The sequence below is a fragment of the Eschrichtius robustus genome, chromosome 3 (genome assembly GCF_028021215.1).
Source record: "Eschrichtius robustus isolate mEscRob2 chromosome 3, mEscRob2.pri, whole genome shotgun sequence".
NCBI lineage: Eukaryota > Metazoa > Chordata > Mammalia > Artiodactyla > Eschrichtiidae > Eschrichtius > Eschrichtius robustus.
In genome coordinates, this window is record NC_090826.1 from 173975681 (window position 1) to 173999895 (window position 24215).

Consider the following 24215-nt stretch of genomic DNA (forward strand, 5'->3'; position numbering starts at 1 on the left):
AAGAACTAAAGTTGCCTCTGACACATCCACGTGGCATTTGGGCACACAACCTATCAAGGAAAAGGAAATAGAAGAGAGGAGGAAAAAAAAATCACTCCAGAAACGAAGATTCTTTGAGCGAGCAACTAACAGTTGGTAGAAATGAAGCTTCCTACTGGCAGTCAAATCAAATGTAGTAACAACTCAAGGGCTCCCCGCTGCTTGCTGACAGCGTGGTGTCACACACTGGGACAAACATTCACTTAAACACTGATTGCAGAGAATTGCCCTTTCCGCCAACGCCTCCCACCAAAAACGTAATGAGCAAAAAGAGAACCATTTCTAGGAAAAAACCAAGAGTCCTGCTTCCTGGATCCCACCAGATGATCATGGCACTGTTTGGCCTTCGGTCACCCGCTGGGAAGGATTCCTCAGTTGACTGTAGTTGCTGTGGTTGCATTGTTATGTAGCAGGTTGTTGGCTACGTACTTTTTCTTTCTCCTGAAGCACGTACATGCGCGCGCACGCACACACACACACACACACACACACGCACACACGTGCACTGCCCTAACCGTGAAACTTGGCTAAGTGCAGTAGCAGCCAAGGAAACAAAAGGAAGTTTGGGAAGTGTGCTTTCATGCAATAGCCCTTGCTCTCAGTCTCATCTGAGTCACAAGCCAGCACGGGTTTTATTTGAGTAAAATCTTGGGTTGGCCAAGAAGTTCGTTTGGGTTTTTTTTAGGCCAACCCAGTATAATTTTTTTTTTTTTTTAATGGCAGCAGTTATTTTAGAAAGCACGTGGGCGCATCCTGCCATTTGACCAGGGAGGATGAGGGTCAGAGTGTGGTAGAGACCTGCCTCAGGTCACACAGCACTGGGTCCCCGGCTGGAACCACATTGCTCCTCCCTCTAGCGCTGTAAGAAGACACAGTTTGCTGAGAAATGGAGGAGAAGACAGACAAGGTGTTGGAACCCTGGTGTCCTACATTTTTTAATCAGTTTTTCAGAATTGAGACTAAGAGTCAGAAATTTTTCTCTGCACGTTTATCTTTGGACCTTTGAATGACAAACCACAAGCGAGTCCTTCCGATCTGAAATCCCGGCCTCTCTGTGGCTTCCATTGTCTTTGCTGGATGGTGTCCCACTGCTGAATAATCTCTTTTACAAAACCCGTAATGCTGCAGAACAAATCCTTTGTCATTTCCATGGCTTGAATTAAATATATATGTTATTTTTCATTGCCTGCAAGTAGTGGCTTGGGTGTTTAAGCTTCACCTTCTCTTCAGGCAACTAGCTCAATGAAATGTTTTCTTTTAAAGAAAGAAGACAGAGGAAGGAGTCTTAGGATTAATAATTAGCTGATTTCCCCTCCTCCACATCGCCCCCCCCCACTCTCCTACTTCAGCTGAACAACACCTCATACCAACAGAATATCATGGTAACCTCTGCTATCATAGATCACCCCCAGACCAGCTGCTTTTGCATCCAGATGTTAACTACTGCAAACTAAGCTATTAAGTTAAAAGTATAAATATAGTTTAACCGCTGTCCAACAGGGAAAGATGTGGTTTATTATCTGTGGTGGTACTATGAATCTCCCTCTAACATAGAAATGTTCCGATATGCTCGAAGCAACCTTTATTTCAACGGTGATTCCTCCTCAGCAGCTCAGCTTTCTCACCACTGTGATTCGCCCAGTTTCCGGGAATGTTTCAGAGTTCCACTCCAGAGGAACTGGCCTATATCTATGGAGGCAGCTGGCTTATTGGTCATTGTAATTGCTTTTGCAAAACATTTTCTTAATGAGTAAAGGGTGACATCAATACGATGATCTCAAAATCCTTACATCAACTCCTGGTAGCATTCTTATTTCCTCTTCCAGCGTAGCAAAGAGAATAGGAAAGGGAGATTCAGGCAGCCTGAGCTTTCACTGACCTGGATTTGATTTGTCAACTCCATCACTGGAGTGTGTGTGTAAAGCATCTATATTCGATTTTTAATTTGTAAAGATCAGTGCATAGACTTTCTGTGAGTTGAATGTCTGTTTATTTCTCCTCTAGCGAGATGCCTTTAGAAGGTCTTCATTTAGCTGTCAGTCCCCCCGCTGGCGTGTCGGCTTTTTCTCTTCGGCGTGCTCCTTGACTGCTTGAAAACGGAATTGTCTGAACACAAGCAAACTTTATTGATCCATATTTCTGTTTGAAAGACCAGAGATTTGTAGAAGGAGGAGACTATTTTTTTTCTCTAGAAAGCTTACTGCAGAGGAGGTCTGCTCATGGCGTAGTAAATCTCTAAGACCGAATAAATGTTACATTCAGCATATATCATAAGCTTCATTTTGATGATTTATCTTAGGTAGTTTTTTACCCCATACTAACCTTTTTTTTTCTGGCAGGGTCCCCACCTTGTGCCCAGGGCTGTTTCACTCTACCCTGGAGATAGTGATCCGGTCAACACTTGGGCATTTCCTACATCAAGATGTAGAGTACACGATTCTAAAGCCCTTCTGGGCCTCTGGCTTTTGGTCCCAGGGGAGTAACTTGTGTAAGGAAAGAACTCTCCTTAGGGATTGGAGATAAAATGCTTGTTTTGCATCTCTTGTGCATCTGAGTCGCTGACTAGACAGTTCTTGACGTTGTCTTCTAATATCCATAGGTGTTCTGGACTTGGGCAGTTGTGAGGATATAGTTAATTAAGCTGCATTAGGGCAAATATACACACTTGTTAAAACACTTAATTTGCCTCAGTAATATTGATTACATGGCAGAAGTTTGTTTAAACTGAATGGTATTTTTTTCCACTACTGTTACAGTCCTTGAATGCAATCTGTATAATAGCTAATAGCCATCATCAGTTAAATATCATGTTAGTTGTAAAGTAATGTCATAAGAATTGATTTGGACTTGGCAGTGGAGGAGAGCTCTCCCTTCAAAGCCAATGTAGGTGATTAGCCAGAGTTTTAAGCAGAATCATGGTTCATATAAACTGTGTATATTTTATAGACTTATAGCTGCTCTATATTACATGAGAGCCCATTATATTAAAGAAAAGCTCAGACAGTTAATTATGCAAAACATCATGTATGCAATTACCCAGCATTATTATGCATTTAACAGTCTTATTGATTTGCCAGTAGCTCGCTTACTGTATTTAGAGCTATAAACAAGGGAGGCGCACCCCCAGATTGACATAGGTCCAAGAAAACAAGCTAAGGATGAATTACACTAGTAAGCGCTCCTGCATCAGATCAAATCCTTCAGTACAGAAACTGTCAACAACTGTAATGAGCAACACATTGTGATATCACAGGACCATTTCTTTTCCCATTAATAAAGTTTATCAACCAGGAAGCATCAGAAATCACCTGGTAACGCAAACTGAAGCAATTGCAATTTCCTACATCTAAAATAGTCTGGATAACTTAACAAGGCACTGGGCAGTGGCCTCTGGCTGGAATGACACAGTAAGATAGGATGCAGGCACTTTCTAACGCATACACTTAGAACACCCCCAGTGTGAATAGCGCATTTCTCTTTGCTGAAAAGGAATGGAATCCATTTCCCTTCCTTTGTTTTAGGGACAACAGCAGGAGGAAAGGCACAAGGTTTTATAGGTCTTTCTCTATATCCGATTGGATGGCCAACCATCCTGGATTGTCTGGACTAAGGAAGTCCCAGGACATGAGACTTCAGTGATTAAATCAGGATAGTCGACCAACCTAATTTCAGAGCAAAATTGAACACTGGAGCCCTAAAAGCAGATAGGATTTCAGCAAGGTCCTTCCTGGTCATGGTTTAGCCCTAGGTATGAAATTATATTCCTGGGGTGCTTTCAACGACTGGCCAGAAATGAGTTCCAAGTCTCCTGTTTTTATTTGTCCTAAACTTCTTTGCTTAGTGTAGCACGCGTGGCCCTTGACAGAATTGGGAAAGCGTTCACCTTAGATAGAGGCTCCGATTTGTTACTTGTGTTAGGTTAACCAGGCAGACCTGAAGATATTTCTTATTAAAAGAAAAAATCCTCTCTCTTCCTTCCCCAACTAAGCCAGTGTACCTTAATGCAATGATGATATGTTAGACCCAGCAGTTGTCAAAGCAGCGTATTACTGTGATGCCATAATGACACCCTGTCTCTGTAAAGTAGTCATGTTTTCTCAAATCACACGTTGCACCGTTGATTTCTGACATGACACTTCATTCGGTTGCTTTCTCTTTCTTCAGCATCACCATTCTTTGACAATAGCAGCTGGTGCCCATTTTGTTACTAAGTGATTCACATTTTGCCACTTTACGAGAGTGCAATTAGTTGAAGCAGGAGAGAAAAAAAAAAAGCTCATTGTAAAGTGGCGTGCTTGGAGTTGTAACTCAGACTGCCAGCGGAGCTGCTGGGGTCATGAGCTTGGAAGCCTGGGCCTCGGGGAGCTGCTGCCTTAGTCTTAGAGGTTTTCTTCTTAAAGCATTAAAACAAAACCCAAAACCTATAGGCTAATAAAAGCTTCTTATTTTTTGAAACAAAAATACTTAAATATTCAATCTGGTGATTTCGGCAGGTAGAAAACCGACCAATCCTTATAGCTTCATTCCTAGTTTGGATAGGTTAAGTGATGAGCGATAGGACTTTTGATAACCTTCCTTTCCAACTCTGAAATTCTCTGATTCAGTGAGAGAACTAAGGATTCTGTCTTCTTATTTCTCTCTCTCTCTCTCTGTCTTCTCATATTTGTAAGCTTGCAGGTTTGCTGGCTCCATTGTTGTTATGTAAAACTTTGAGATATAAATTGATAAAGTGTTTGGAATTTATAATGATGATGGGTACCTTTTCGGGCCCTTAAGGATGACAAGGAAGAAAATAAACTAGTGAGTTGTTTAGTTGTCATTTATTTAGCCTATTTAGGTGTCTGTCACTGAACTAGGTATAATAAAATCTCAAAAAATCTTGCCTTGGTGTTAAAATCAGGAAGGCCAAAGAAGACCTGTACACAGGTGTTGCGTTGGTGCACCACTTTTTTTAGGAGGGAAATAAAGTAGCAAATGAACTCAAGTTTGGTATTAAATTCAAAAGATGAAACGCAGCTGCTTATTACGAACTTTTATTGGGTTGGCCAAAACGTTCGTTTGGGTTTAGGTAAAACTAAAAGACACATTTTTAACTTTCACGAAGAACTGTTGAACAACGTATTCACTAACCGAACGAACTTTTTGGGCAACCCGATAGTTTGGTGAAAGGGTTAATAATATTTAATCATGTATAAGCCTATGGAACGTAGGCTTAAGTCCCTTCTGGGAAATGTAGACCACTCTGGACACCTACACATTGCCCAGAAATTCACAGCAATTCACTCACAGTCACACATTTACCTGGATCTAGGTAGCCTCTCTGAAAACAAGCTTGATAATTATAATATAAATGGAATATTAACTTAACAGATTATCTTGTTTTCCCCTCCAGCAGCAACTTTGATTCTTATTCTTTTTGTCTGTCACTTTCTCCCTATACATGAACACCTGTACGTACAGTTAATCAACTGTCAAAAATTACATTTTTAAATAGTCCAGCAACCAAGAAGCTTTATCTGCCTGGTCATTAGTATCTAACACCAAAGATAAATTTTACTCTTGCTAACCCTTAGGCAAGGCTGGGCAAGAAGTTCCTATGTTGAAGCAGGATCATCAGAATTTATATAAAAATGTATATATATGTATAATATATTATATATAATAGAACATATATAGAATATATATAGAATACAGAACACTATATCTCAAACTGTATTGAAAATACTTTCTAAAGCACTGCAATGTCCCTGGCCTCTGGAAGGCTGTTATATCCCTCAAATTTAGTTTCTTATAAAGAACATAAATGTTGTTCTTGACATGGTTGTTTCTCCCTCCAGTTTATTCTCAGGGTGTTCACTCAGAGAAGATTTTTAGAAAGTTGCTTCTCTTTTTCCCTTGTGTCTCCCATCATTTCTCTTAAAATAATAAAATAAAAGCAACTCTACAGAGCCTTTAAAATAAATATTTCCCACATTTTCCCAACACATGTTATTTCTGTTCATAATTCTTAACTAAATTTAGATTTTTATTAATCCAATGTGACCTAAAATTTCTGCGTTAACAGCACAATGTGGAATTGGGCTTATTCTCTTTGGCTCCAGATAAAGCCATCATCTTGGAAATGGCTCTTTCTGACAAAAAGGTGTTCTTTTGAAATAAAGTCTTATTCACTACATTCCTCTTAGAGTTAATGTGAATTTTAGTGCCTCTAATTTTAGATTGAAGTGAAGTCTAGAATAAAACCCACCAGCTGACAATTGAATTTATAGATAGTTGTGAATATCTCAGGCTTGAATAATAGAGCTGTAGAATTTCAGAGACAGAGAGGGAGAGAATTAAGACCCACTGTAGTTTTAGGGTATAATGTAATGGTGTCTAGGAAATGTTCAGTGTAATGAGCTAAGTAGTAATTAGGAGACAACTGTGTTCTTTCAGATTCTGTTTCGGTGTCACTCCAAACCCTGGAGATGGTGACTCAACGGGGTAGCCTTGTAGCCAGCGTGGTGGCTTCTTCAGCCACTTTTCCACTCATGGGTGAGTGTGAATGTCATAGAGCCTCTGTGTGTGCCAGCTCTACCCCCTCTTTGCTTGGCTATTTAAAATCATCAGTGAACACCTTGAAAAACTCTCTGTTGGCTTCAGGACATTTCCGCACTGGACTTTGGAGTCAGCCCTGAGTTGAAATCCCGACTCTTCCACTTCCAAACTGTATGACTTTCAGGAAATTGTTTGATGTCTGAGGCTCTGTTTCCTAAAGAGTAATATACCTCCCTCACAAGGTTGTCTTGGGGATTAAATGAGGTAATATTTGGAAAGTACTCAGGTCAATGCCTGACATGTAGTAAGCACTTGATAAATGGCAACTCTATTATTATTTCCACTGGGCAAAAAGGTATTCATTAAGGAAGCAGTTCATGTCTGAGAAGAAACATGTAAAACCTACAGCACCAATCCAGCATGTTCACTTTCCTTTACAGCTACAGTGGCCAGACTTGTGTAGAGGAGATTGCCACTGTCCAAAGGCTTCCCTGACCACTTGAACTTCCTGAATTTTCTTGCTTCCATCCAGATTATTGCAAAGTTAGGGGCTGAGATTTTCGAGGAGACAGCTGGCTGGAGACACCCAATTTTTCAAAGACCTTAACAACATGCATTTGACACATAAACATTTGGTGACTTTGCAAATAACCCTTCCATAAATAGGAGGGTGATTCCTGGCCTTGTTTCTCAGTCAAGAGTTCTGCACATTTTAGAAGTCCATGAGAAAACGCCCGAGGGAAAGAAAATTGGGATAAAATTGAACAGAGACAATCCAAGAAAAGAGAGAGAGAGAGAAAAGAAGGCCCAGGGAAAGCGTGGTCTGTTTTGTGATCAAGCAGCTCAAAGCAACTCTCCTTGGGAAAAAGAAAAAATGATTAAGAAATGGTGCCTCGCAGGCAGATGGAGAAAGAGTTAATTGTCGTGGCCGTGAGAGATTCAGTGCCAGAGAGAGGAAAGGGGAGCAACCGTGTTTTAGTACCCTAATAACTTCTAACTGTAGTCTAAGATCATAATGTATGTGCGAGCAGTCCAGTAATTATAAGGTAATAAGTGAAGTGGTAGAGTAAGTGCTTTAAATTAAAAGGAATTTGCAGGGCTGCTGTAAGTCAGTGCCGACCCGCTTTCTTTCAAACGTTGACTTGAGGAAAAGTGCTTAGCCCAGGGTGCAAGCTGGGAGACAAGGAGAGCGATCTATTAATTACAGAGCTCATTAACAGTGACGGGGACAAGGCAGCAGATGCGGGAGGGAGCGGACGCCTGGTTCAGGCTGGAGGGGGATATTTTTTCTTTCACTAGTTCTTGATGAAAGGACAACACAAGTGGGTGGGCGAAAGCAAGAAGATATTTTTGTGGATTTCTCCTTCCTGTTTGCTTTCTTCACATCCTGAGTTTGCTTTACTTTAGAAAGAGGCACAAAACTTCCAATGGGAAATCTGCTAGGAAAGAGGCAAATTCTTGCTCTGGATGCTTTGCTCTTGAGACTGCCTTCTCGGAACTGTTCAGTGAACATTCCCTGATAGGAAATAACCATATTTTTCTTCTTTTGAAAGTAACAGAACAGTGGGGGAAGGGGGCACCCGGAGGAGAGCATGAAATTTGTGCAGTGATAAAATATCATTAGATTTATAGTGAAAGAGATAATTGCATCCCTTCGGTTATCCTGTGACTACTCCCCCAAATTCGAGTGAATGACCATTACCCTGTGGGATTCCCATAAATCAACTTTCCACTGGGAAGCAATTATCTAAGTTTGTTTCTCAGCTGTCACCTCTTCTTTCTATAGTGGGCTCTCAGAAGGTTCCTAGAGACTTTGCTAAAAGGGGTTTTGCACTATGGCGAACCGGAAAGAAAATAGGACCAATTATATCTTTTCATCTAATTACCTCTTCAGAAATTTAATCACTTACGGGTCTGACAAAGTAAGAGGGGCAGTCTGTTTCTTCTAGATAAGAGCGAGAGTTTGTTAGATTAGATGCTTCATCATATTTCCTTTTAGGAGGTATGATGTTAAAAGACCAAAGGAAGGGGAGAAAAAGAGACCATCGCAAATCTCATTTTTTCAGGGCAAAATTTGATACATCCTTACTTTGCTGAATATGAAGTATCAGGTTTATGGTTTCACAGGTATACTGAAGGCTCAAATGGCTTTTAGTGATTCCTCTCTTCAACAGTGGCAAATCGCACATGCAGACACGGACACATGTAAACACATGTACATATTTATTAATCAATGCTGGTGATCATTTCACTGTTTTGTGGGCTCTAGGAAATAATCCTTAAATATTGGCTAGCATTTTATCCTTGATGTCTTTCTGTATCGCTAAATGTCTAGGAAATAGAGCAATTTAATTAAAGAGGCAACGTGATTGAGGATATATTCCCTATGTGTCTTAGATCAATAAAAGACACAGTTATGCTTATGGAAGCGTGCTGACAAACAGTAATTACAGAGCTGAGGAATCATCTGTTCGGTCTTGACAATAAAAGTTTAGTTCTGCTCATAATAAAATGACTGCAACATCAGAAAATGGAAGAGAAAAGTAGAGTGAGGATAAGGGTAATTTTAGAAGTGATATGGACTTTGCAAATTACTCCTCTTCCGTGGCTAAATTTAGAATCTAGAGAGTTGATTTAGATATTGACAGTGGTTCTCCAAGAGAAAGGTAAAATGAAAGGAACTGGATCCCTTAGAGCTTTAGTTTATGGCCTGTCTGGGCACTTTGATGTAACCCTGTCACGCCCTTATGCTGATTACCTTGTTGTAGAACAAGAGATATTGACTAGAGAATGATGTGTAGTCCCTAGTTCTTATGCAGCACTCTCAAAGAGCAATGTCTTTAACGTATGAATTCTTCTCTCTTTTTTTTTTTCTCCTTTCGATCTTTTTTTTCACTTTCTCTATTTTTTCACCTTCTCTTTGTTTCTACGTCTTTTGGTATCTGTGTTTGACACTCTCTCCTCTTTCTCTCTCTGTTTGCACCTCCCTAAACCTCAGGCTTCTCTGCAGAATGTCAAACAAAGATCGACACATTGATTCCAGCTGTTCGTCCTTCATCAAGACGGAACCCTCCAGCCCGGCCTCCCTGACGGACAGCGTCAACCACCACAGCCCAGGTGGCTCTTCAGACGCCAGCGGGAGCTACAGTTCAACCATGAATGGCCATCAGAACGGACTTGACTCGCCACCTCTCTACCCTTCTGCTCCTATCCTAGGAGGTAGTGGGCCCGTCCGGAAACTGTACGATGACTGCTCCAGCACCATTGTTGAAGACCCCCAGACCAAGTGCGAATACATGCTCAACTCGATGCCCAAGAGACTGTGTTTAGTGTGTGGTGACATCGCGTCTGGGTACCACTATGGGGTTGCATCCTGTGAAGCCTGCAAGGCATTCTTCAAGAGGACGATTCAAGGTGAGTGAGGGTTGCACCTGGCGATGCCCACCCTCCTCCAGCCTCATGTGATGGTTGGTTGGTTGGTTTTCGTGGTTCTGGCCCTTGTTAGTCAAGTTGTGCATTCTTAATTCTATCTTGAGTACAAAATAGAAATAGATGAAAATTGATAGTGGAGGATTTGTAGAATAGACTCCCCACCCCCCCACCCCCCCATCCCCGCATATGCTCCCTATCAATTCCGCGTTTACTATCAAGCTCTAAAGACGGAATGATAATAAGCTATGGGTGGAGTTTGAAAGAGCACAGCAGTTATTAGAGCAGTGGGGGTCTGGATAGCCACTGAACCGATGCGCACTGGATAAATAGTGCTTTTACCTCTTCTCTTCTTCGTATAGCTGAAATGATAAATATTTTAGACCAGTGGTTTTCAAACTAGAGTGTGCATCAAACCCCCCTGGAGAGCTTGTGAAAATGCAGACCACCCACTCCCAGAGCTTCTGATTCATTAGATCTGTCTTGGGTAGGGGGTCTGAAAATTTATATTTCTAACAAATTTTCAGACGATGCTGATGCTGGTCCAGGAACTACACTTTTGAGAATCACGTCTCTAAACAAATTTAATTTTCTACGCCCTTCCTTCTTTTCCTGTGGTTGGATGTACTTTCCCCACCTTTTTAATAAATTTGTATGAAAAAGCTTCCAAACTTTACCAAAATAGAAAATATGCCTCCAACGTATGTAAGACATACCCAAACCTTTATAGGTCTCCGGATTTATAAATAACAATACTATTTCCCACCGAAAAATGTAGAAAAACATGACTAAAATTTGTATGTGACCCTTTAAACTAGGAATCCACAAATACAAAACTCAGCTCCTTTTCAAAGCTATAGATATATATCTTACAGAAAATTACATTTCACTTGTTTAGATCCTTTGTGATACACTTTTGAAGAAAATAGAGGAAGGAAAGAATCATTGTTTATTGAGGATCCCCAGCACACCAGTGATTCTATTCTGCTCTGCTCCGTGGTTTACAAAGCGTATCTTCTGGGAATGTCCTGGCGGTCCAGTGGTTAGGACTCCACGCTTTCACTGCTGAGGGCCCGGGTTCACTCTCTAGTCGGGGAACTGAGATTCCACAAAGCACGTAGCATGGCCAAAACAAAAATACCCAAAACGTATCTTCTTAACCAGTTATAGATACAAGTGTGTTTTCCCTCATGTCAGTGGTTCTCAACCCTGCAGGCTCACGGGGGTCACCTGGAGACATAAAAAACATACTGATGCCTAGGCTCATACCGCCAAATTCAGAATTAATTGGCCTTGGGTGCAGCCAGGGCAAGCGGGGATTTATGAAAGCTTCCTAGTTAATGCCTCATCTAAAGCCGAGGTTAAGAGCCACTGCACTATACTGTGCTGTGTTCTGTGACAGTGCTTCTGAAAGTGTGGCCGCTATCAGTATCACCAGGGGATTTGTTAGAAATGCAGATTCCCATCCTTCATCCCAGATTACCTCCATCAGAATCCCTGGGGGAGGGCCCAGCAATTTGTGCTTTGCCAAGCCCTCCAGGTGACTCTGATGCTCACCCGAGTTTGAGAACCACAGCTCTATTACCGTGTTGCTGCTGATTTACCGCTGACAACTCTTCTTTGTCATCTACTGGTCCCTTGTTGGACATAACTGAAATCAGTTTAATAACTGTGTGACATGCTTACTGGTTTTTAAAGTGCAAAGGAGATGATGTTTGTTAAACTCTAATCCTTCTAAATGTTTTAACAAAAGGTGATTCTGAACCCTTTTATGAGCACAGAGAGTAATCTTCTACCCTTTCCTTTTACGAGCATGTGGGCGGGCAAGTCTTTTCACCCAGTAGCACTGAAGATCAGTGATTGTCCTGAGTGGAACAGGTGGTACCATCTCCCATTGCTTTTGTGCTATTACATAATCACTTCCTTGATGTATGGCTGATGAATACACAGTTAAAGAGTTAAAGTGCACAGTTGTTCAAGATATCATAACTCTTACATAACAGAGTGGATCTATCAGCCTAATCTTTTCATGGCCTTTCATAGTTTTAACGGAAGAACACAAGCCAAGTTAGTGTGGCGTATGTACGAATTACCTAAATATTTTAATAGCTGTATCTTCATATTTAATGGATCACCATAGCCATATTTTATTAGCATTTTCTTACAAAAACCCTTCATCCACTGGATCTTTATTTTCTTTCTTCTCATTTATAAACTGAAGGCGTTAATACCTACCTCAAGGAATGCTTCTGGATAAAGTGAAATACAAAATCACATGTAAAGTGAGTAAATAAAAACAATGATGATCTGTATGCAAAGCTTCCTCCCACTTTGGGGCATTTGAAAGTATCTCTTCAGCCTACTTACTAGATTGCAAAACTTGAGAATGAAAACACACTTCAAATCTTTGGGTTCCTACCACCCATTGTCCAACAGTATTAGAATATGGATGCTACAGAACATCTCAAATTTAAACTGTTAGTAATTTGGTTTTGTTAATTCAGTTTACACAGCTCGGGGTCTAACTACACAAAGATAAGGGAGTGTTTGGGGATAAATTAACAAATACTGTGTACACTGGTATAAGCAAAATGGTCTCAATATGAACATCACTCCCATTTACTCAACAAATATTGACTAAAAACCTACTGTGGGCCTGGCACTGTGCTGGCCTGAGTTTCAGCTTAGCAACACTTTATGAAAGTTTGGTTCCCAAAGGTTTGTGGATTGCAGTGAATTCCTCTTATAAATGTCTCCTGCTTTGAGGGAATACCAAAGTTTTTTGTTTTGGGAGCTGGGAGGATTGAAACAACGTGGTCCTCAGTATGTTTTCCAAAGATAGGACAACTATGTGAAAACATTTCCTGACAGTTGTTTAAAAAAAAAAAAAAAAAAGAAATCCTATCACTTAGCTATTAATAGCCGTGCAATACTTACTTACCGAGCGATCCCTGGAATAGAACAGTTGCACTTCTATCGCTGCTGAAATGCTACCAAAAGCCTCACAGGGTGAACCACAGGGTGATTCTTGGCATTGACGTATAGTGCTCTCAGTTCTACTCCATATTGGAGACCGCAACTTTCAAGGATTTTGAGCAGCAGACATGTCACTGTCCGGATTAGCACTCCGGGCTTGCCCACCTGGCTGTGCTTGTAGCTGGCAGCTGGGTGGCACTCCTGCTGCCCTGCTACCCTGCTAGCTACATCAGCGGGCGTCGCGCCGTGATGCTCACTTAGCCCCAAAAAGGCAGTGAGGCAAATAAAGGGATTAAATTGTGAAAGTGTGATGTAATAATTAGGGCGGTAATTGTAAGGGAGATTGGAACGGCCCCTCCTTCCTCTGGCCAACTAGTGATAGCGATTCAACTCGGAAGATGTTGAAAGTGGCCGAATCTGTTGCATCATCACAGATGCTTAGTCTGATGTGGAAGGGACCATAGAATCCATTCTCATGCCTTGAGGCAGCATTGCAGCCAAACTCTCCTTGACCGATGGTAGTCTTTCCCCTCCCTCCCTTAAAGCTCTCCCGCAGAATGAGAAAGGATTATGCAACTGCCCTTAAGAACAAGTCTTCCCACCATCTCATAGCCGCTATGGCCAAGGGGGTAAGTGTGGCTTCCTGGTTCTGGTCTCATTGACTTGACTAAGGGACATATATATTCAAAGCCATAGTCATGGGAATATTTCCTCTTTAGAATTTTTATTTCTTGTTATAATAATTTAAGATTGGTTATCCAATATGTAATACATTTTAATAGTTGGACAAAATACTTCTTAAACTTAGAGCCAAAAGAACATATATCCAGAGCGCCTCTTGCGAAAAGTAATGAGAATTGTTCTTTTCAAAGCTGAATGTGGTATTCTAGTTGCAAAAGGCAATTAATCATAAATTTCTGTGAAAGTCAACCAGAAAGGCATATTTTATTTATTGACTGTTTCCAAGTTATCATTGGAAAACTATTGAATTAGGTCAACACTTAGGTAAAAGTCAAAGTTTTGGAAGGTTTTAGTTTGCTTTTTTCTTTCTTTTCTTTTTTTTTCTGACCAAAAACTTTTTAGAGGATTTTGACTGTTCTATCATCCCACAGGGTTACAATGGCAGCAATGATTTCATTGTCGTTTTCTAGGCTTATTAATTTTTGTGTGTGATATCGTTATTCTGATTTTTTTTTCTAATTCTAGTTTGGCCTTAATTCGTAAATGAGTGGGAACTTCTGTGGGTTTTTTTGGGTTTTTTTTTGGTACCTTCTCATTAAGAGTTTTCCCTGGATTCTTGTTAAGGAGGTAAGAGAAGGAAAATATCTTTATATCCCCCCAAAGTCAATATATGTTTCATTATTAAATTCACAAAACACTAGCCCTGTGAAGTTTTTATGTCTATTTAAGAATATGGAAAATAAATTGTATATATTTATTAATATAACCATTTCAACCGTTCATTCTTGTGCTAGAAATATGGCATTCCCCCCTCTTTTAAAAAGAGGATATTATACATTTTAAAAATAGGAGATTATTTTTTTTAAGATATTCTTTCTAGCATGGGTTTTGGATTCATATAAAACCAGGTCCAAGTCTTAGCCACTTACCTGCTGAGAGGCCATAACTTCTCTGTGCCTCCCTTCCCCAGGTGGTAAGGATTAAATGAAGAGACTATCAAAGCACCTGGCCCATAGTAAGGTCTCAATAGTTGATTGACTCTGGTTGATACTGGCACTATGACTGGACTATTCAAGCACGGGGTGGTTCAAATACTCTAGGACAAATAGATGGCTTTGATGCTAAACTAGAAGGACCTGTGAGCTTCTCAGCTCACAGCTACCCCCCTTTTGCTCTGATAGTAAACTTTCTCTCCCTGTAGCCATTTTTCACAATAGTGCCCTTTTATATTAGAGGGCATTTAGGTGGGCCGATTGGAAATTTGATTGGTTTTATATAGTTTTTTTGGTTTTGTTTTGTTTTGTTTTTTGACTGTGCTGCTCGGCTGGTGGGATCTTAATTCCCTGACCAGGGATTGAACCCAGGCCCTCGGCAGTGAAAGCACCGAGTCCTAACCACTGGCCCACCAGAGAATTCCCCTGGTTTTATGTAGTTTTATGGTGATCAATTAATTTTTTTTTTTTTCTGTGACTGTGGATGGGAAACTAGGTAAATCAGAAAGGGAACCTGAATCTTATCACTTGAGTAAAATATCCCAACTAAGCTTTGAATATGGGATTCAGGAAATAAAAAAGCAGAATGTCTTTGCAGCGTGAAATCTAGGAGGGACCATCATGAGAACCAAGTCCACTGCGGATGCTCATGGGACCTGAGACAGTGTACACCCACCTATTGTGTATGTAAATATGTAAGCGTTTGTAAATTAAGATAACAAACTGCTAAGTCAAATATGTTCTGTTCTCTTATTTGACAAATACGCCTTCACAGTGGCCTGGGAGGCTAGCTTGGCGTTTTTAATTCTTAGACTCTTAGGAGTTTTGTGTCAGAAAGAGGCAGTAGAAGGAGAGCCAGCTTTTAGCTTGCAGCCCAGCCCATTTCTCTTCCTTCCCCTCTGCCTTCCATCATGTCTGGTACGTAGTGTGGACGCCCCTGCCCCCATGTCCAAGGCCCATCCGCCCCTTCCTAACAGCTGCACCTTGACCACACACAGGCCTCGTAATGTGCACTCTGGCACTGCGGTCCAGCCCAGGCCATCTTCCAGAGGAGCGACCCAGGGGAGAGGGCCACGCAGGTCCTGGAATGGGGTTTGTAGGGGCTTATTCTGGGAATTCAGGAGTCCCGGGTACTGGGGATCATGCAGTACAAGCGGGGCTTGTGTCCTTAGCCTGTGGAAGGGCTTGCACCATGATACTTTCTAAAGCCCAGGGCTTTCAGGTGGGGGGCCCTCCTAGTCTGAGTCCAAAGGTGACACTGTTAAGAGCCTAAATCTCACCTTAATCATAGGGCATTAAGAGGAGGAAGGCATATGCTCAAGGTGAATGGGCACAGTCTATGGGGTCTGCTATTTTCCACCCTGAATTGTTGACTCCTTCCTGAAGTAGACGGCTTAGTCCTAGAGGACCTTTCCTGGATGTAGCATTTTCTTTGCCGTCATGTGCTATTTTAGTCTCAGAATAGAATATTTGCAGCACTGGCGGAAATAACTTACAAATTGAGTGTCTGTACATCATATGAACCTTACCAAGGAAAATAATAAGGTATTATCTGTTTAACTTAAATAGCATTTAGAGAAAATAACTATCCCGGTTTGTACGTAGCATCTTTAAAACGAATATGTTCTAAAATTAAAATTCAAAATAATATGGAATTGTCTAAATTGACTTAACAAATCTCAGTGATTATCAGTTTGGTTGCAGTATTAAATTAAATACTGAGGTGATATTTTCAAAAGAAATATTGTCTAAACCTCATTTGCTTTAACTCCGAGCTTGCTTTTGTTATGTTTAATTGACTTTTCCACTTTTCCTTGCATGTGATGCCAATTTTGTCTGAGTTTTTGAAATGCATGAATGTTGCCAAGTTATCAATGAGAAATATTATTCTCCTGCTACTTTAGTTGTTAGCTTCAGTGTTTATTTTAATAGTAAAATCTAGTATTGCAGGCTTTCTTTGTGGGTAAAGAATATGTATTATGCGAATTGATATTTTAGGAAACTACAGTTTGATCTCTCTCAGTTTTGACTTAGTGGACCCACTTCTCAGGATAAATGAGTAGTGATTCCTTTTTCGTGGTTTGTTCTGACCTTTAGGAATTGGCCTAAATTGTCATCGCTTCTGAGGTTGTTGAAGAGCTAATGGTAACAAAATTCTTCTGTAAAGGACCAGAGGGTAAAACAGATAGTAAATATCTCAGGATCTGTAGGTCACATGCCTTCTCTGTCATGTACTCAATTTTGGTTTGTTTTATTTTTTAAGCTGTTTAAGAATATAAAAACCACTCTGAGCTTGAGGTCATACCAAAACAAACCTAGGGCTAGATTTGAAGGCTGGCCCTAGTTTGGGTAGCTGCTAGACTAAAACACCCTCACTTCATCTTCCTTGTAGGCAACAATGACTGCCAGGATTTTCATATCAGAGGACTTTCTGGACAGCTTTGCATGCATATCATTTATTTAAATTGAAAGCAAGGTCTCTATCGTGATGATATTTTTTAGCCTATTATCTCAGTTTTCAGAATTTTTTTTTTCCAGGAATTAGAATTTTCTAGCCTCTTTTCACTGTTCACTATGACATACACATGTGTGTATCAGCCAGCTAACCAGAAAACAGAATCAATGTAAATGAAAATAAAGTAGCATTTAGAGTCACTGACAAAAAGTTGGATCTTGGTTGTATAAAATAAGAGTGATTAATTTTCAGAGATTAAATTGCATGGTTGGTCTTTGATCAGGGAAAAGAAAAGAGAAGAAAATTTAATGTTCCCCACTATTTTTTTGTCCTTCAGATGTTGGGAACTCACATTTGCAACACCGGCGTCTGGTATCATTTACATGTTTATTAAACACATTGCATTATGTTACTCTATTTTGAAAGTCATTTAAAATCAACATATTTTAACCTCCTGAGAGGGTATATTGTCTATCTGCGTGACAGTAGATAGGAACCTATCCCACGTAAGGGGTATATGCCAGTGGCATTCAAGGAGGAAAAGAATTTACAATGAAACTTTTTTATGCCATGGTAAAAAGTCCAACTGTAGTTCACTGTCAAATTAGTGAGATTGGATAATTAGTCAAGTTAGGCAGACACAATTCACTTTCCTAAGCAATATATTTGCAAAACGAGTGACCCTGTCTTCTACTGTCTATGTTATTTCACAGTGGTTGGGAAGAAATTATAGTATGCATTTTATGATCCTCTGGTAAATGATATTGCATTTATTTTTATTTATTAAAAAAAGATGTAGTAGTAATATTGCTAATTCTTAAAAGTGCAATAGTTACAATTAATAAAAGGACAAGCTTGTTAGTAATTTTTTTAAACTTAGTTCTATTTTCACACTTTAACTGAATTTCTAGTATATCTGTAATATTAGTATATTCTCCATTGACTCTACTCTGATATGGCCTACGTTATAGAATCAAAAAAAATAAGAATGTTATTCTGGATTATCTTTACACATGCATACTTAAGAGGCTATGTTCTCTCTCTTTTTTAAATTTCTGTGAACTTTTTTTTCTTAAATAAAACCCTCTGTACTCAGAAAATGAAATCCATTTCCCTTGGTTCACCTGAGCCAGTGTCCTCAGAAGTAGCAGCCAGGAAGGAAAGGGGCTCCCAGGTGCTGATTGTAGGTGGAGCTGGCGTGAGAACTGGTGCCCTCTGTGGTTCCAGTGTCCTGGTCCACCTGTGCCATCCATACTTACCTGTTCGTGATAAAGTCACTTTCTTATGGGAAAGGAAGCACGTGCATTGCCATTTCCTCCAGGGAATTTGTTGGCCAGTAATTCTCTTTTCCTAGCCTGCCTCAGCCTACCACTGGTCAAATCCACAACCTCTCCCAGCACTCCACACCAGTTCTTCCAGCAAATCACTGGTGAGAAGGAAGTTTGTGTTGTTCACATGCTCAGGTCGGAAGATCTTCACGGATCAGTTCCAATTAATTCTTTAAAAACCCCATTTACTTTCTTGTCTGTTAGCTAGGTGGATTTTTGCATCTGTGATGCGACTTCTTAGGTAGTAGGGTGTGGCTGATACTTTGCCTACAGACAACTGGACTTGCACCCAGGTCACCCTAGTATTATCTGATGACTGTTTTGATGAAGAGGCTGGAGGCTGTCCTTTGATAACAAGATGAACTCCCAAGAAAAGGTATCAGTACCTCTCTTAACATTCTAATAGCTTTCATTCTTTCCTCTTGGTTCTCCCTCACTCAGAACCAAGCCCTGACAAATAATGCTGTTTCGTTCAGAGAATAACCAATAAATTACCTTGTTAGAATGGCTTCCGTCTACAGAGCGTCATATTAAATGCTTGAGCGCAAATAGTAGGAAAGATACATTGTACTTCATATTTTTCAAAGTGCATGCTTTAACATATGTTAAAGTAATTACATGATAAAATCCTTCTTCCCATAAATTCAGAATTGGTTCTGGCTGAATCCAGTTAGGATACACTAAAATGTTCACCCTAAAGGTAGGAAAGAAAACAAAAAAATTGAGTGATGAGAGTTCTGCTGTCTGAAGTTCCTATTGGTGCGAATGTGGGTCACTTTTTTGGGTAATCAGTTGCAGGAGTATATGATTTGAATCCTGAGGATTTGTTACTTGTTAGAATTCAGGTTTTGGAAGCTGTGAGACAGGTTGTGAGGAATGGCAGGGTGGCGTTCAGTGGCATGGGTCAGAATTTTTTTTCTTTACTGGTAAAGCCCAAGGCAATGATTCATTTTTCTGATAATTACTTGATAAATTTAGATAACATCATAGAAGTGATAAAGTATACACAGGGCATTAATTAAGTTTCTTTTGAAGTTGCTTTAAGTTGTTGGGATTCAACAGGCCTGGTCATTGGAGTTCTCTTATTACACCATTTCAGAAGTTTCACCTGAAAGCAAAATTAGGTAATGGATGCTGGTAAAGTATTCTGGTTTATACGAAAAGTTAATATAAGTTTATATGTAAAAGAAATGATGTTCCAACATATTTTTTATTTATTTTATTTTTTCACATCTTTTTCTTTTTTTTTTTTTTTGGCCGCACCATGCGGCACATGGGATCTTAGTTCCCCGAACAGGGATCGAACCTCCGCGTCCCCAGCATTGGAAGCGTGGAGTCTTAACCACTGGACCACCAGGGAAGTCCAATTCATTTTATTTTTTATTGTGGTAAAAAGCATAACATAAAATGCACATCACATAATATATAAGTTAAAATTTTCCATCGTAACCATTTTTAAGGGTACAATACCTTAGTGCTAACTATATGCATATTATTGTACAACAGATCTTCAACATTATCTCATCTTGCAGAAATGAAACTCTATACCAATTAAATAACAACTCCCCATCTTCCCCTTCCCCCAACCCCTGGTAATCACCATTCTACTTTCTGTTTCTATGAGTTTAACTACTTTAGAACCCCCTATAAACAGAATCATGTAGTATTTATGTCTTTGTGACTGGCCTGTTTCACTTAGCATACTGTCCTCAGTTCATCTATGTTGTAGTATATGTCAGGATTTCCTTTTTTTTCACAGCTGAATAATATTCCATTAGATGTATAGATGTATACACCACATTTCCTTTTTCCATTCATTCATCAATGGACATTAGGTTGTTTCTGCCTCTTGGTTATTGTGACTAATGCTGCAATAAGCATGGGTGTACAAATATCTCTTCGAGATCCTGCTTTCAATTTTTTGGATAAAATACCCAGAGGTGGGATTACTGGATCATATGGCAGTTCTATTTTTAATTTTTTGAGGACCTTCCATATTTTTTTCTATAGAGGCTGCACCATTTTGCACCCCCACCAACAGTGAATGAGGGTTCTAATTTCTCTGTATCCTCTCCAACGCTTATTTTCTTTCTTTTTTTTTTTTTTTAATAATGGCCATTCTAATAATGAGTATGATGTGAATGTTGAAATATTTTTGAGGCGTTCTGGATGTTTCTCAAATTTGAAGTTCTAATCTTTCACCTGCCAATGCTTATCCATAAGTAATTACATATGTGGACAATGTAAATAGTTGGTTTCATCCTCTTGAATTGAATACAATGCCTTTATACCAGTAATAGATGAAGAATTTGTTAATTTGTCATAATAATAATGAATATATTTGTTTTTAAAATGTGCCATACATTATTCTAAGTGCTTTACATTAATTATCTTATTTAATTCTTCCATCATTGCATTAAAGTAGATACTACCATTATAATATTACTATATTATTTATAGATGTGGAACTTCTATAAAGTTCACAGAGAGGCACAGAGAAGAAACTGCCCAGACACAGTTGGGTCTCAGACTGAACCCAGAGCCTCTTCTCTTAACCCCCTCATTACCCTGCCTTGTATATTTTAAAAGCTTTTCAAGCATTGAATAATTTTAGCCTGAATTTTTCTTAAGAGATTTTAGTTCATGGGCAAATTTTTCCATTAAGTTGTTAAAATATAATAAAAAAGGGGAATTAAGAATATTTTCAGTGATGATTAGATGATATTAAAGGTTTGTAAAAAGGAGGCAGCAGAAGTAAGTCTTAAAAATATCTAATTTTTTTATCATTCATTTTCTGAAATCCCCTAAATATGAAGTTTGAGAGTTCAGCCCTTCAGTACCACCATATCAGTTTTCTGTCTCAGTTCCCTTGGATGTTATCTGCTGACACTCATTTTGCCACTAGAGTTTTAGTTGCTGGTCTTAGGTTGATCCTAAAAGTGTACACTCACCGCTGATAACACTTCCCAGACTCTTTCGTTCTTGATTTCAGGAGGGAAGAGGCTTATTTCTTCTCCTGTCCACTTACTAAACTTTGTGACCACAACAGAAGGCAGCTCAGAATCAATTTTTTTTTCTTATGATGAATACTAGTCAGAAGGAGTTTTTTTTTTTTCTTTTAAGTGATTATATGAATGCATCTGTATGTTTATAGGAAAAAATTATATTCTTTGGAATTAACTCTTGTTTTATTTTGGTTTGAAAAAGTTTAAAGAAACAACCATATTTTTATATGCTTCTTTTTAGAAGGGCATCACTGAGTCATCCTAGAAAGAAAAGAAGAGAATTTAGTACAAGAAAATCTGGATTAATTTAAAATTTAGAGCTTGAGATCTGAATGCTTTAGAGTGAATCTGAAAGCATACCCTACATCTGCATTCTCATACCCATTTTATTTCAGCGCATACTATTAACATAGTTTCCATTTGAGGAAGATCAGAGGCAAGTACAAGAATCTTCAAAGGAACGAATCTAGCCCAAGATTTTGTCCTTGACTGCGCCTGTATATTTTTTCCCTCGCTTCCAAAGTGTCTGCACTGCTCCCTTGCTTCTGGAACACCCTCGCTGTCCCCAGAGTCCTCAGACTATGTTTTACGTGGATAACAATTTCAAATTTTGCAAATATTTCAAGCAAAAGCCCTCCAACTCTTCCTGCCACCTGTTCGTCTCAGTTTACTGAGATTTCTTTTTTAATATCTGAACCTAACTTATAAGAAGCTACTTTACAGGGTTGTGAGAAAAAAAAAAAAAAAAAGAGGAAATGATGGAAAGAGATTGTAAAGTATTTCTTATCATTGCAGGCTTTTGTCCACATGTTTTAGACCCAAGATCAGTAAACCAAGGCCCTGGGGGCCAAATCCACTTTGCTAAAGAAAGTTCTATTGGAACGCAGCCGCACCGATTCTTGCGTTGTCTGTGGCTTCCCTCCTGCTTCTACAGGAGTCGCGCCAGACACTGAAGGACCTGCAAAGCTGAACTCTTGGCTATCTGGGCCTTTAAGAAAAAGACTGTGGACCCCTGCTGTTCTATAAAGGGGTAGGAATTAAGTGTTTCCTGGAAGAGGAATCCTGCCCCTGCCTCCCCTGGATCATCATCCAACAGGAAGAAGCCCCCCACTCTCCCCCGCTAAGTTTCCCTCTGTACTTTTCCTCCCTGAGGAGACGCCAGGTCCTTTGCTGACCACCCTGTCAGAGCAGACAGTTTATGTGCCCAGGTTTTCTTTCCGAGAGGAGAATCTTCAGGCACACACGCTACACGGTCCGAGCTTTACTGGTTCTCCTCTGAGCGTCTCTGTTTTACTCTAAATCCAGCTGGCAGCCTTGTTGGCGTCCCCTGACTCTTGGGGTGACTAGTCATTACTCCTTTTTGAACGTTGGTTTATGCTTCTCCTAATGGTGCCTATTGATTTAACAGACCTACTACTCTCCTAGCCTTTTGGCTTCCTAGTGCCGGCCAGGAGGAATTCTCTGCCCAGCATTTCCTCATTTCTGGGCTGAGGACCAGCACCGGGCCCTTCGCAAGTCCCTCTTAGCTCTTCTTCTGCATCCCTCTCCTGAGTATCATTACCCTGTTGTGATGATGGTTGATAATCAAGGCTCACTCTGTATGAGGCACTCTGCTCAGTACCTTCAATGCACGATCTCACTTGCTTCTCACAGCAATCCCATGAGGTATCAACTGCTAGGTCCCATGACCACTTCATTTACAAAGAAAGTAACTCCAGGTTTACAAGTTTGCCCCAACTCAGACAGAAAATGATAGAACTGGGACTTGAACCCATTTGACTCTAGCATCTTGTAATCACAGTTATATCACATTCTACAGTTTAAATATAGATCAATTACCATCACTTGTGTCAAGCAGAATTTCCTCAAATCCATACCAGCTTTGGAGGACATAGGTAGATACTTGTTGAATATGTGAACTTGAGCGGGAAGGCAGAATCTAATACCAATGTCTCTTAGGAGTTCTGGGCACACTGGTAGCATTCAAGAACAAAGCACTTAGGGGCAGTATTAGGAAAGGGTATGCTTGTTTTGACTTGTTTAAGGTAGAAGGAAAATCTCAAGATTGGCATGAAGTCAAATTCCTCTTTGAGTCATTTGTTTTTGTCACATAGGGTAGGATCCTAATGCCTCCACACTTGTCATACGGACTTACTGTACCATTCGGTAATTGCCACTGCAAAATGCGCACATTGAAACTCTTTCTGTCCAAATGGAGTGGATGCATTAGACTTAATTAGCATTTCTTCCTTTCACCAAGAGTATTATGTTAACAGAGCTTTTTTTTTTTTTTATTGTATGTTTAAAGAGACACAGGCAGACTCATATCAAGGCTGTTTAAAATTTCTAAGTAGAGAAAAAACACATAAGAATTGGAGTTGGATCCTGAGCACAGCAAATTTGGGGAGTCACGGTTAGCTCAGATATAACACCTTTCAGGTGGCAGTGGTCGTTTTTGAGCTCTTTTATGAAGACCATGACACGATCCCTATACCATAGGAGCTTAAAGACAGAGATGGAGTGGCTGCACACATCACATAGGGGATGTTGTCTACACTGCAAAAGAGCAGTAGCCCTTTCCAAGAAGATGTCATTGTCAAAGCTAAAAGCATTAAATTTCTGCATACCTTGATGAGAGAGATTTGTATTCTCCATCATTTTCATCAGTAAGCATTTTTGATTGTATACTGTTATTCCCTTTTAAATGCATTTCAAAGCACACCCTGCCGATTCTGGATTCTGAGTTTTTTCCTATCATGAACAATAGCTGTGT

At 39.8% G+C, this 24215-nt stretch overlaps 1 protein-coding gene across 3 annotated transcripts in view; it reads left to right on the forward strand.

Annotated features, from left to right (window-relative positions):
* The window catches only part of ESRRG (estrogen related receptor gamma), a 478332-nt gene that overhangs the window by 298972 nt on the left and 155145 nt on the right, over nucleotides 1-24215 (forward strand). For all 3 annotated transcript variants that reach the window (XM_068538547.1, XM_068538545.1, XM_068538546.1), the window contains one exon: nucleotides 9575-9990. In XM_068538547.1, coding sequence (XP_068394648.1) covers nucleotides 9588-9990 — 403 coding nt within the window. In that variant the 5' untranslated portion in view covers nucleotides 9575-9587. The remainder of the gene's footprint in view (nucleotides 1-9574; nucleotides 9991-24215) is intronic.